Source organism: Kogia breviceps, chromosome 10, assembly GCF_026419965.1.
Source record: "Kogia breviceps isolate mKogBre1 chromosome 10, mKogBre1 haplotype 1, whole genome shotgun sequence".
In the NCBI taxonomy this organism is placed as follows: domain Eukaryota; kingdom Metazoa; phylum Chordata; class Mammalia; order Artiodactyla; family Physeteridae; genus Kogia; species Kogia breviceps.
In genome coordinates, this window is record NC_081319.1 from 63826369 (window position 1) to 63839514 (window position 13146).

Here is a 13146-nt window from a genome sequence, read left to right on the forward strand (position 1 = left end):
TAAGATGGACCCATGCACTTCAAACCCCCTGCTGTTCAAGAGTTAGCTGTGTATTATTTTCTAGCTGATAGAGTTTAAATTAAAAACAAAGTAAAACAAACAGAATGGACCAGAATAAATAAGATACAATAACAGGAAGAAGAAATATAAAATCCTGTCTTTAAGCTAATAAAAATCAACTAAGTAAATGCTGAGTGTGAGGACCTGGAAACCAACAGAAGAACCACACTTGGCCAAGCTCAGTGTAAGTTACTCCCTGGAGTGGCCACTGGGAAAAGCTACAGACTTTCTCACAAGTATCTGGTCAGTTGTTTTCAAAGTTTAGAAGGCATCAAAATCACCCAGAGCAAATAAATCTGAGTTTATGCATCTGAGGGTGGAGCCTGAGCCTGTATTTCTAAAAGTTCCGTAAGTGATTGACACGAGCGGTGAAAACCGCTCGCTTTGTGTGTTCCAGGACTGGCCACCTTTGCATCTACTAAATATGAATGCTCTGGACACATGAAGCATCTTTCTTAAAATTCCATTTGAGATTTTTTTAATCTTTAACAGCCTGCAAGTGTGTGATCTTCTAAGAAAGAATTTCATTTAAGATGCTAAAACAAGAAAAAGTTTTGACACATATTGCAGTCAACTTTGGTAATCTAGAAAATTTAACTAATATGGACTATTAAATCATCCTCTCACATACCAGACAAGTGAGGAGCTTTTCAAGGTATGCTCAGAGAACTAGTTTAGGAAAAAGTTGTTAAACTCAGAAATCTACAGAAAACAGATTAACTTTCTTTTTAACCTACAACTCAGGCAAATTGATAGATGTTTGAAACCGTGACTTGTTAAATCCCTCAATCTTTGTTAATCAGATGATAGTAGTGAGAATAAAACACACTCTTCCTCAGTAGTCTCTGAAAATTAATCAATCTACTGTTCCAAAATTCGAGGCACTCAATTTTAAAAAGCTTTGAAGAACTCACATCAGCCTTCTAAGACACATGCAGAAAAGGAGAAAGAGAATAGCAGGTGAAGGGGACAGAGGACTAAAGAGCCCAGTCCAGCACAAAGTAGAGCACAGCAGAACCACTTTCTTGTGTTGACCCAGCTCAATAATAAGACATACCACTAGAAGCTAGTGGAGCTCTGGCTTGACCTGATGACCGACACAAGCAACAAACCCGTTCCCCTTAGTAATGCAAAAACCATTCCACTGTTTCAGTGTTTCCTACAGAGCTCCTGGGTTTCTGTACATCACAGACACATCCAGAGGAAGCACTTACCATGATAATCCCCTTGGCTTGGTGGATTGGTTAGGATAATCTTCAGGCAACTGTAAGGCGTATAGTCTGTCCTCTTGCCTTCCTTTCCAAAGCTATGACGGATGTTGTAAGAGTAGCCTTTATCAAACTGATTAGAGGAAAAAGAAAGAAGAGACAAAGTAAGCCAGCATTGTACTGGTGGTGTCAACAGTGCCCGCTGGAACCAAAGAGTACAAAGTGATTTTTCTAAAACAAATTTAGCATTCACAGGCAGATGTACATTTACACCAATACAACATTTGGGTCCTTTACAGGTTTTTAAAGGTGCAAAACTTAAAGGAAACACATTTCTCAGGTTAGAGACACTTTATGTTTATATGTTTAAAGATGAGGATAAGCCCTTCCTGAGAAGAATAATCGATTTGCGCATTTCTTGGTTTGATTCCAAAGATCATGCTAGAGTAAATCATCTTCTCTACTCCCTTTATCCTAGTCTTCCGTGAATTCCCACATCCTGCCTATTCTACTTTTGAAGTGTCTCCTAACTAATTAATGCCTTCCTCTGGATTTTCACTATATAAAACAAGCAGTCAGCAAATGCTTGATGAAGGAACTACTGTGATTGCCTCCTGCCTGGAATTCCTAACTCATGTTCAAAATGCAAGGTAATGGCATAGGAAGGACTTTGAAATGGGTGGGATAAGAAGAAAAAAGGAACTCATATTTATTGAAAGGCTCAGTTTAGTGGGTCTAAGTTGTATAATACTTTCAGGAAAGCAGGACAGAGAATCAGAATAAGAGATGGGAAAATACTGTGCATTTTTATGGGTGAGATTTTTTTTTTCATTTAAGTATAGTTGATTTACAATGTTGTGTTAGTTTTTGGTATACAGCAAAGTGATTCAACTATACATATATATATTATATTCCTTTTGAGATTCTTTTCCACTATAGGTTATTACAAGATATCAAATATAGTTCTCTGTACTATATAGTAGGTCCTTGTTGTTTAGGGGTGAGATTTTTAAATTTGAGGGTATAACTTACAATTAGTGAAATGCACAGATCTCAGGTCTACAGTTTGATGTAACACATACCCGCATCAAGAGACAGCATGTTTCCACCATCCAAGAGCCCCCCCTGAGCCCTTTCTCAGCATTCTTCCCCACCCTCCACACCCAGAAGCAACTATTGGTTTGACTTTTGTCACCGTGGCTTTAGCTATTCTATAACTTCACATAAGTGGAATTGTACAGTCTTAAGTATTTTGTGTCTGACTTTTTCATGTCTTTTCATGTTTTTGAGATTGATCCATACATCACATGTATCGTCACATGTATCAGCAGATTGTTCCACTGTATGAATATACCAGGTAGTTCATCTAGTCTCCTGCAGATGGACACCTGGGCTTTTCCAGTTTGCGGCTGTTATCAATAAAGCTGCCATGCACATTCTTGCAGATGACTTTTGTGGACATTATTTTCATTTCTCTCAGATAAATATGCAGGAGTAGAATTGCTGCTAACAATTTTCCAGAATGGCTGTACTATTTTATACCCCATCAGCAATGCATGAGAGTTCCACATTCTCCCAAAAGTTTGGTCGTTTCAATTTCATTCATTTTAGCCATTCTAACAGATGGGTAGTGGCATCTCATCCTGCATTTCCCTGATGACAAACACTGTTGAGTACTTTTTCACGTGCTTTCTTAGCTGTGATATGCCTTATTTTGTAAAGTGCCTGTTCAAGTCTTTTTAGAAACTGGGTTGACAATGATTCCATTGAAAGAATTCTTCATATATTCTGGATACAAACCTGTTAACAGATATAGGTGTTACAAATATTTTCTCAGTCTGTGGTTTGTCTATTTGCTTGATGTTACTTTTTGACAAGATGAGCAGATGTTTTCATTTTTGATGAATGCTAATTAAATCACATTTTTATGACAGTGCTCTCTGTGCCCTCTCTAAGATAGGTTGCAGAGATATTCTGTACTGTCCTTTAGAGGCCATAATGTTTTAGCTTTTCAGTCTAGGTCCTGATTCATCTCAAGTTAATTTTTGTATGTTCTCTTTTTATCCCCCGTAGGGAAAGAAAAATATTTTTCCCTCTACCCTCCTAGGCTAAATGGCTGGGGCCCATGAATCAAACTGATAAAAGACAGAGTAACAAGGAAAAACAGACCCCACTTAATTACATTTGTACATAAGTACATGTACAAAGAGATACAACTCAAGGAGGTAGGATGATGACTGAAGCTTAAACATCATCTTAGGCTAAATCAAGGAAAAGGGGTTTAGAGATTCTGGGTTGGGGAAGCAAGTTCTGAGAAGGGGAGGGGAGGAAATACAGGGTAAATAAGGGTTGGCTTGTTCTGCAGATAAGACTTGGGTAGCTTTCTTCCTGACAGAGATATCATTACAAATGTAAATTTCCTTTATAAGAGGGGAAATTTATACTGTATCCTTAGGCAGTTAGGGGAGGGAGAGAGCTTTTCCTGCATCTGCTTGTCCTTTAGCTCAAAATAATCCTTATGTCTGCCAATTGGAAATTGTCACTTGCCATCTGCCTCTACAAGGATGAGGTCACTGGCCACTGCAGTTGCTGACCTTCAACACCCCTTGAAAGGAGTTCAGGGCTGAGATCAGGAAAGAGGCACTCTGTGTTCTGGTATAACTGTGAACAAGCCTTTGGATAGTTAGATACTTTCAGGTAAAGATTTTATGAGCCTAATTTTTTGCATCTTCCTCGTGATGAACAGCAACCTTCTGCTGAAATGTGTGCTTGATTGCATGTACCCCCGTCACTAAAATCACATACATTCTGACCTTCCCCCCTATGTCTTTGGAGCAGTTCCTCAGAGTCATCTGAGAGGCTGTCTCCCAGGCTATAGTTCTCATTTTGCCCCAAATAAAACTTAACTCACAACTCTCACATTGTGCATTTTTTTCAGTCAACATGCCAAAATAGCGTATTTTGGATGGCATATCCGGTATCCTTCACCCCCATGTGAATTGGATAACACTTTTTCTAACACCATTTATTGAAGATATTTTATTCCATTGCTCTATAGTTCCATACTTTTGCAGATGCCACACTGTTCTCTTTACAAAATCTTTAGAGTAAGTCTCAAATTCAGATAATGTAAGTCCTCCTGCTTTGGTTTTTTTCAATATTATTTTGGCTTTTTTTTGTTTGTTTGTTTGTTTGTTTGTTTTTTTGCGGTACGTGGGCCTCTCACCGCTGCGGCCTCTCCCGCTGCGGAGCACAGGCTCCGGACGCACAGGCCCAGCGCCCATGGCCCACGGGCCCAGCCGCTCCGCGGCATGTGGGATCCTCCCGGACCGGGGCACGAACCCGTGTCCCCTGCATCGGCAGGCGGATTTTTTTTTTAAGTACCGCGCCACCAGGGAAGCCCCTATTTTGGCTATTTTATGTCCTTGCATTTCCATATAAATTTTAGAATCAGTTTATCAATTTCTACTTAAAAAAAAAAAGATTGCTGGAATTTTCAGCAGTCAGTAGCTTACAGTTTCATAACTACCTATCTGCCCACAAGCAATCTACAACCAGGAAAACAAATGGCATTTCAACTAACAGAAAACTTTCAAGAAAGAAAAATTTCAAATTATCATTAAATTTCACTGGTGAAAACAAGAATGTTAAAAGTTCTGGCAAACATATTTTATGGACAACTTCTATTTGTTTAGTCATAAGCATTAACTATAATCAATCTCCTTGTGCAAACTTTTAGGTATGAATTGAATTTAATTAGACATAAGATTTCTGTACATTCATCAGAAAACACTGAAAGAACCTTTCGGTCAGCCATTATGTTAAAGTAATGAAAAGCTACTCTCTCTAAAGGAAGAAAAGCTATAATTATTAACTTTCCCCTCCCTTTCCTTCCCAATTTACTTCCCGCTTATGTGTACATATGTCTAAAACTTGGACCTTACTAAGCTTTTGGGCTATTCACGTATTTATCATACAAACTGTCTTCTCTAGTTTTCAGACTGGCAAACTCTTGAAATATTGTGTAGAAGGTACATTTATTGGGTAATGTTTTTCAGGGAAAACTTACTTTCCAGGTGTCCACATTCACAACTCAAAGGAACAACTGTAAGGCTCACATGGGAAGAGGGGGTGAGAACCAGGTGGAAACACTCTTTGCCGCCTTGGCTCCTCCATTCCACTCCAGCCAGCAATGGGAAATGCCAGAAAATCAACACCAGGCCTGAAGGTGGTTGAGTGGAAGTTGGCAACCTTCTAAATTAGTCCTGTGGCACTGCAATCTGCATTTCTGCTCAAGTCAGCAGCAAATTATTTTCAGGGCCACCATGTTACCAGTGGAACTCAAGAAACATAAAGCAGGCGCATCCTCATCCTGCTCCTACCCGTCTCTTTCAGAGTCTCCCTCACAAGTCTACCTCCCACCCCAGCTCCACCTGGGGCCCAGTGACTGCATCTTATTACATTTTTAATAGTATTTACACCCAAATGCTCTCAGAGGTCATGAGTAAACCTCTAACTGCCATGAGCAGTGCATGGTCTTCCTTAGAAGAAAGTCTTTCCTACCAAGAAAAGCCCGCAGACCAGATATTACTCCCACTGTCAGAACATCAAAACCTGCCTTTCATAAGTCAAGCTTAGCTTGCACAGTAAAGTGAGAATGGTTGCAAACCAAGTACCCTTCAGAGAGAGATTTATATTCAAAAAGGAAAATCTTCTTGACCGAAGTGAGGCAAAACAACCATATATATGTGGGCAGGGTAAGGATATGGTAATTTTTAACAAAGACAATTTCAATCCCTTTTTGGTGAGTTGTTTCCTACTCACAAGAATTTGGAATTCTAATTTACATATTTAAAAACACACAGAGGGCAGGTCTGCCAACTACAAAGGGCCCTCCTTCAATGCCCAGATCCAGCATCCCACACATCATCACGAGGGGCCCCAGGAAGTTTAGCTGCCACAAGTGCCAACAGGAAGGCACAGCTCAGCAGCAGGACCACACGTGTAAACAGACCTGCACTTGAGGAAGGGCATGAAACCACTCATGGTCTCTCCTTGACACACATTCTTGCTGACTCTCCTACAGCTTGTGATCGTTGATTATCTCTTCTCTTGTCGCTTCCCTAAAGCTTTACTTACAATGTTAATAAGCAGAATGCATGCCATAGGCATTTAATACATAATGCCCACCTTTTATATGCTTACTTAAAAAATTAGTCAATTATTTGTAAAACTAATTTTGTAATCAGTCACCTACAGATTGCAAATACTTCTCTTTAACTCTTAACTTTAACCACAATTTAACTCTTTGAGGTCACTGAAACATCATATACATTCTAACCAAACAACACACTGAAGGAGACTTAGAGACCAAAGGCTGATAGTTAAGACAACTGCTTTAAGTCAAATACCTGAGTTTAAATCTTGTCTCTACCACATGTTAGCTGTGTGACTTTGGGCAGGTGACTCATCGTCTTTATAACAATTCCCTTACACAGTATATAAAAAGAAAGGAGTAGGGGCTTCCCTGGTGGCGCAGTGGTTGAGAGTCTGCCTGCTGATGCAGGGGACGCGGGTTCGTGTCCCGGTCCAGGAGGATCCCGCATGCCGCGGAGCGGCTGGGCCCGTGAGCCATGGCTACTGAGCCTGCACGTCCGGAGCCTGTGCTCTGCAACGGGAGAGGCCACAATAGTGAGAGGCCCGCGTACCATAAAAAAAATATAAATAAATAAAAATAAAGCAGCAATACTTCAAATGCAGGGTTGGTGTGAAGATGAGCTAATAGCTCATCTTCATAAAGCACGTGGCATAGCTTCTAGCACAGAATAAGCTTTGAATTGAATATATTTTTGAGTTATCAATATAAAAAAAACCCAATCAAAAAATGGGCAGAAGACCTAAACAGACATTTCTCCAAAGAAGACATACAGATGGCCAAGAAGCACATGAAAAGATGCTCAACGTCGTTAATCATCAGAGAAATGCAAGTCAAAACTACAGTGAGGTATCACCTCACGCTGGTTAGAATGACCATCAGCAAAAAGTGTGAAAACAACAAACGCTGGAGAGGGTGTAGAGAAAAGGGAACATTCCTACACCACTGGTGGGAATGTAAACTGGTGCAGCCACTATGGAGAACAGTATGGAGGTTCCTTAAAAAAATTTAAAATGTTCACATCCTAATCCCTTTCCGTGGAGAACATTTTCAGTTCTAGACTCGAGAACATGCATATTTTTCTTTCCTTCAAATTTCTTCTGAGGCAGCGTCACACTAAAATTGTAAAATTTTGATTTCCCATTTGTAAGAAAATAAAAAATAGTGAAATGCTAAAAATCCACAGAAAAAGTATTGAATAAAATGATCCTATGTAATTTTATAAGGTAGTTGATTAAGCAGATCACTTTCAGTGGAGCCAATAGATCAAAAGAAAGATCAGCTGTGTATCAAAAACCTGCCATAATCCTCAGAGGGAAGTGGAGAGCTTTGTGTTCATGAACGCAGGTGGTGTGGGCTTAGTGGGTTGGTTTGTCTCTTTCATATTCTGCTATAAGGACTATATCCAAACGGACTCAGAAAACAAGACTTGAGGGTCTTCTGTGACCTGGGGCTCTGTGATCTCCATCATTCTAACTGTATCTATTCATTCAGATATTAAATAAAGAACATCATTTCTAAATTCCTAATGGAGAATTTAGTACAATTTTACTACTGTTTTTAGCAATAAAACCAAAGTTATGCTTAGTGATGTTTCAATAGTAATAGCTTACATTTCCACAGATCTTTAGTGGTGACGAAATGATTCTTCTTAGATCCTTTACTACTTGTACGGTATGGAAGTTAGGTATCCCTATTTTATAAATATACAAACTAAGATTTCAAGAGGTCAAATGATTAGTTATTTCAATTACTTAGTAGAAAAGAGATGGAATTTAAAATCTTAGTCTTTTACTTTCTAGAAACTACAAAATTATAAATGGAGAAAATTAATAAATAAATACAGGCAACTGTCAGTTATCCATGGCAAACATGCATCTGTAGGCTGCTTCCCTGCTGTCACTCAGTGGCTTCAGGAACATCTGAAAGTCACACTGAACCACAGTTAAACAAAATGTTTCTGATTCTACTGTATACCAGGGAAAAGAGTCTACTCTCAAAGAAATGGTAACTCTAACAAGCCACTCACATAGCATTTATTTAGTTCCTAATTTACCATGATTTTAGAATCATTAAAAGTGGTAAATTTGAAGTTAACCATCTGAATTGAAGAAACACTAAAAAGTATTTCATCATGCTACCAAATTACCAGGTACTCTTTTTTTTAAAAAAAAATAAATCTATTTATTTTTGGCTGGGTTGGGTCTTCATTGCTGCACGCGGGCTTTCTCTAATTGCAGCGAGCAAGGGCTACTCTCCCTTGCGGTGCGTGCAGGGTTCTCACTGCAGTGGCTTCTCTTGTTGCAGAGCACAGATGGGCTCTAGGCACGCGGGCTTCAGTAGTTGTGGCATGTGGGCTCAGGTTGTGACTTGTGGGCTCTAGAGTGCAGGCTCAGTAACTGTGGTGCACAGGCTTATTAGTTGCTCTGCAGCACATGGGATGTTCCTGGACCAGGGCTTGAACCCATGTCCCCTGCATTGGTGGGTGGATTCTTAACCACTGAGCTACCAGGGAAGCCCTAGGCACTCTTGATATTTGTCCCCTCTACCATTCTAGGTGGCACATGACAAGGAACTGTGGTACAAAATCAGGGAAAAGGGGGTATGAAAGCAGAGAGGAAGGATGCAGTACACAGCATCGCTCATCTCCCTGGCACCTGGACCTGGAGTTTCAGCAAATGTAGCTTCCTCATCAGTCGGAATTTAAGAGCTGGAGCAGGCGTCAACCAACATCTAATGCAGCTCTGGGGGTGTAGGAAAGCAAGGAGCAGGGGGTTCAGTCCTCAACCACAGGGCGAGTGAGGGAAAGAACACTTGTCTCCACACTGCCTACTTTGAATACTTCTCGGTCTAGGCTATAACCAAGGCCAGCGTGAAGCCTAGCAAACGGCAGCTGTTCACGAGGCTGAACCACTGAGCATCTTCCTTGTACATGTGCTCATCAGATCGCCCCACCAGAGGACCAAAAGCAAATCTTATACTGATCATTCTGTTAGTTTTCAGTGACAAAGGAGAGTTGGCAAATTCCCATCGCTAAATACCATATCTGAACATTATTTAAATAGAGGCCTTGACAATTCAACTGAGAGGAGATGGGCTGTGAGAATCGTGAGGTGGGCCACTAATCAGCCTTTAATCACCTTAAACAACAAGGCCCTACTGCACAGCACAGGGAACTATATATTCAGTATCTTGTAATAAACCATAATGGAGAAGAATATGAAAAAGAATGTGTGTGTGTGTGTATATATATATATATATATATATATATATATATATATATATATATATAAAAAACCGAATCACTTTGCTGTACACCTGAAACGAATACAACATTGTAAATCAACCATATTTCAATTAAAAAAAAAACGATGGATTGGAAGAATCAACATTGTGAAAATGACTATACTACCCAAAGCAATCTACCGATTCAATGCAATCCCTATCAAATTACCACTGGCATTTTTTACAGAACTAGAACAAAAAATTTCACAATTTGTATGGAAACACAAAAGACCCCGAATAGCCAAAGCAATCTTGAGAACGAGAAATGGAGCTGGAGGAATTAGGCTCCCTGACTTCAGACTCTACTACAAGGCTACAGTAATCAAGACAATATGGTACTGGCACAAAAACAGAAATATAGATCAATGGAACAGGATAGAGAGCCCAGAGATAAACCCACACACATATGGTCACCTTATCTTTGATAAAGGAGGGAAGGATATACAGTGGAGAAAAGACAGCCTCTTCAATAAGTGGTGCTGGGAAAACTGGACAGCTACATGTAAAAGTATGAAATTAGAACACTCCCTAACACCACACACAAAAATAAACTCAAAATGGGTTAAAGACCTAAATGTAAGGCCAGACACTATCAAACTCTTAGAGGAAAACATAGGCAGAACACTATACGACATCAATCACAGCAAGATCCTTTTTGACCCATCTCCTAGAGAAATGGAAATAAAAACACAAATAAACAAATGGGACCTAATGAAACTTAAAAGCTTTTGCACAGCAAAGGATACCATAAACAAGACCAAAAGACAACCCTCAGAATGGGAGAAAATATTTGCAAATGAAGCAACTGACAAAGGATTAATTTCCAAAATTTATAAGCAACTCATGCAGCTCAATAACAAAAAAACAAACAACCCAATCCAAAAATGGGCAGAAGAACTAAATAGACATTTCTCCAAAGAAGATATACAGATTGCTAACAAACACATGAAAGAATGCTCAACCTCATTAATCATTAGAGAAATGCAAATCAAAACTACAATGAGATATCATCTCACACCGGTCAGATTGGCCATCATCAAAAACTCTAGAAACAATAAATGCTGGAGAGGGTGTGGAGAAAAGGGAACCCTCTTGCACTGCTGGTGGGAATGTAAATTGATACAGCCGCTATGGAGAACTGTATGGAGGTTCCTTAAAAAACTACAAATAGAACTACCATACGACCCAGCAATCCCACTACTGGGCATATACCCTGAGAAAACCATAATTCAGAAAGACTCATGTACCAAAATGTTCATTGCAGCTCTATTTACAATAGCCAGGACATGGAAGCAACCTAAGTGTCCATCAACAGACGAATGGATAAAGAAGATGTGGCACATATATACAATGGAATATTACTCAGCCATAAAAAGAAATGAAACTGAGTTATTTATTATGAGGTGGATGGACCTGGAGTCTGTCATACAGAGTGAAGTAAGTCAGAAGGAGAAAAACAAATACCGTATGCTAACACATATATATGGACTCTAAGGGAAAAAAATGTCATGAAGAGATTAGTGGTAGGACGGGAATAAAACACAGACTTACTCGAGCATGGACTTGAGGATATGGGGAGGGGGAAGGGTGGGCTGAGACGAAGTGAGAGAGTGGCAGGGACATATACACACTATCAAATGTAAATTAGATAGCTAGTGGGAAGCTGCTGCATAGCACAGGGAGATCACCCCTGTACTTTGTGACCACCTAGAGGGGTGGGATAGGGAGGGTGGGAGAGAGGGTGATGCAAGAGGGAAGAGATATGGGAACATATGTATATGTATAACTGATTCAGTTTGTTGTAAAGGAAAAACTAACACACTATTGTAAAACAATTATACTCCAATAAAGATGTTAAAAAAAAAAAAAAAAACGGAAAAAAAGATTTCCAACTGTTCAGACAGTTTGCCTGATACTAGGAAAGAACAGATTAGTGATAGAATTTTCAGCATCCCACCTGGAACGCTTGTTTTAGAAAATCTGCTTTATTCACTGGTATGGATGCCACCAACATAACAGTGAATGAAAATTTATTAAAATTCCAAATATAATTTCCCAACATTTGAAGACAGAAACCACAGACAAACCTTCATTCACTAAAAGCATTTACTGAATCACATACTTATAGCCTAAAAGACTAAATTTAGTAGCCCTTAAAAGGTGGCCAACTTAGTCTCTATCTCACTAAAGAGCCAACATCATGCTGGCTAAAGATGTTGTTGGCTAAAGAGCCAACATCAAACAAACCCCAACAGAAAAGCAAAGGAGCAGGCTGCCTGATGCTATGGTCCAAGACGAGCTGGCTCAGGCCACATAAACTGGTCTTTTCACTCACTGGAAACGAGAGAAGCAAACTGAAAACATTGTTGAAGCCTGCAATCAGCGACCACAGAAGTGAGCTGATAAGAGCTTCTCATTGCTCAAGGAAAGGCTCCCTCTTCATAGACATAGTACTGATTTTTTACAAACATTTTGAAGTCAAAATAAATGTACATTTATTTAACTTCTGCTAGATTAGTTTTACCCTATTTACTCATTTTCCCATATTTAGTTTTTGTCAAAAATTTCTTCATACTTTGTTTTTCTACATTATGTTATCTGGGTACTCAATCCACAGTGTTAGTATTTTCTAGAACTGAATTTCTATTATGACAGAATTTTAAAGATCTAGCTTTATCATTAAAAAGATGTCTCGGGCTTCCCTGGTGGCGCAGTGGTTGAGAATCCGCCTGCCGATGCAGGGGACACGGGTTCGTGCCCTGGTCCGGGAAGATCCCACATGCCGCGGAGCAACTAAGCCCGTGAGCCATGGCCGCTAAGCCTGCGCGTCCGGAGCCTGTGCTCCGCAACGGGAGAGGCCACAACAGTGAGAGGCCCGCATACCGAGAAAAAAAAAAAAAAAAAAAAAAAAAAGATGTCTCAAGATACTGCTTATAACCTACTGTGCATATTATGTGCAATAAATCTAAGGTTCTGAAGAGCTGCCAGGACGACTGCAAAAATATAACTCTTACGTCTTAACATCTTATAGATGTTAAGAAATATCTAAATATTTTTATAATAAACACTTAAATATTTACATATATAGATATATTTCAATGATATCTTTCTGGGTGCATAAAGGTTCAGAATTGTCATATATTCCTGGTGGAGTACACCTTTTATCAACATATTGAAATACAACTGTTTTCCTGTTTAATAGTTTTCTCTTGAACTGCATTTTGTACAATATTAATATTTTCACTCCAGTTTTCTTTTTGATTCCACTTGCTAGTACTCCCCTCTCCACCTTTATTGTCAATCCTTCTGCATCAGAAAGTATTGTATAAATAGCAAATGGGTAATTGGCTACCCATGACCACCCTCTAGTGGTTACTCAGAGCATATGAAAACTTTTTTCTATCAATGTCAAAAATGAATCAGACTGTCTACAAAAAA

At 39.4% G+C, this 13146-nt stretch overlaps 1 protein-coding gene across 5 annotated transcripts in view; it reads right to left on the reverse strand.

Moving 5' to 3' along the window:
* PRIM2 (DNA primase subunit 2) overlaps positions 1–13146 on the reverse strand; it is a 286959-nt gene that overhangs the window by 41086 nt on the left and 232727 nt on the right. For all 5 annotated transcript variants that reach the window (XR_010835029.1, XM_059078130.2, XM_059078127.2 and 2 more), the window contains exon 11: positions 1275–1401. Coding sequence is in view for 4 of the 5 variants with exons in the window: in XM_059078130.2 (XP_058934113.1) it covers positions 1275–1401 (127 nt within the window). In the remaining variant the exon portion in view is untranslated. The remainder of the gene's footprint in view (positions 1–1274; positions 1402–13146) is intronic.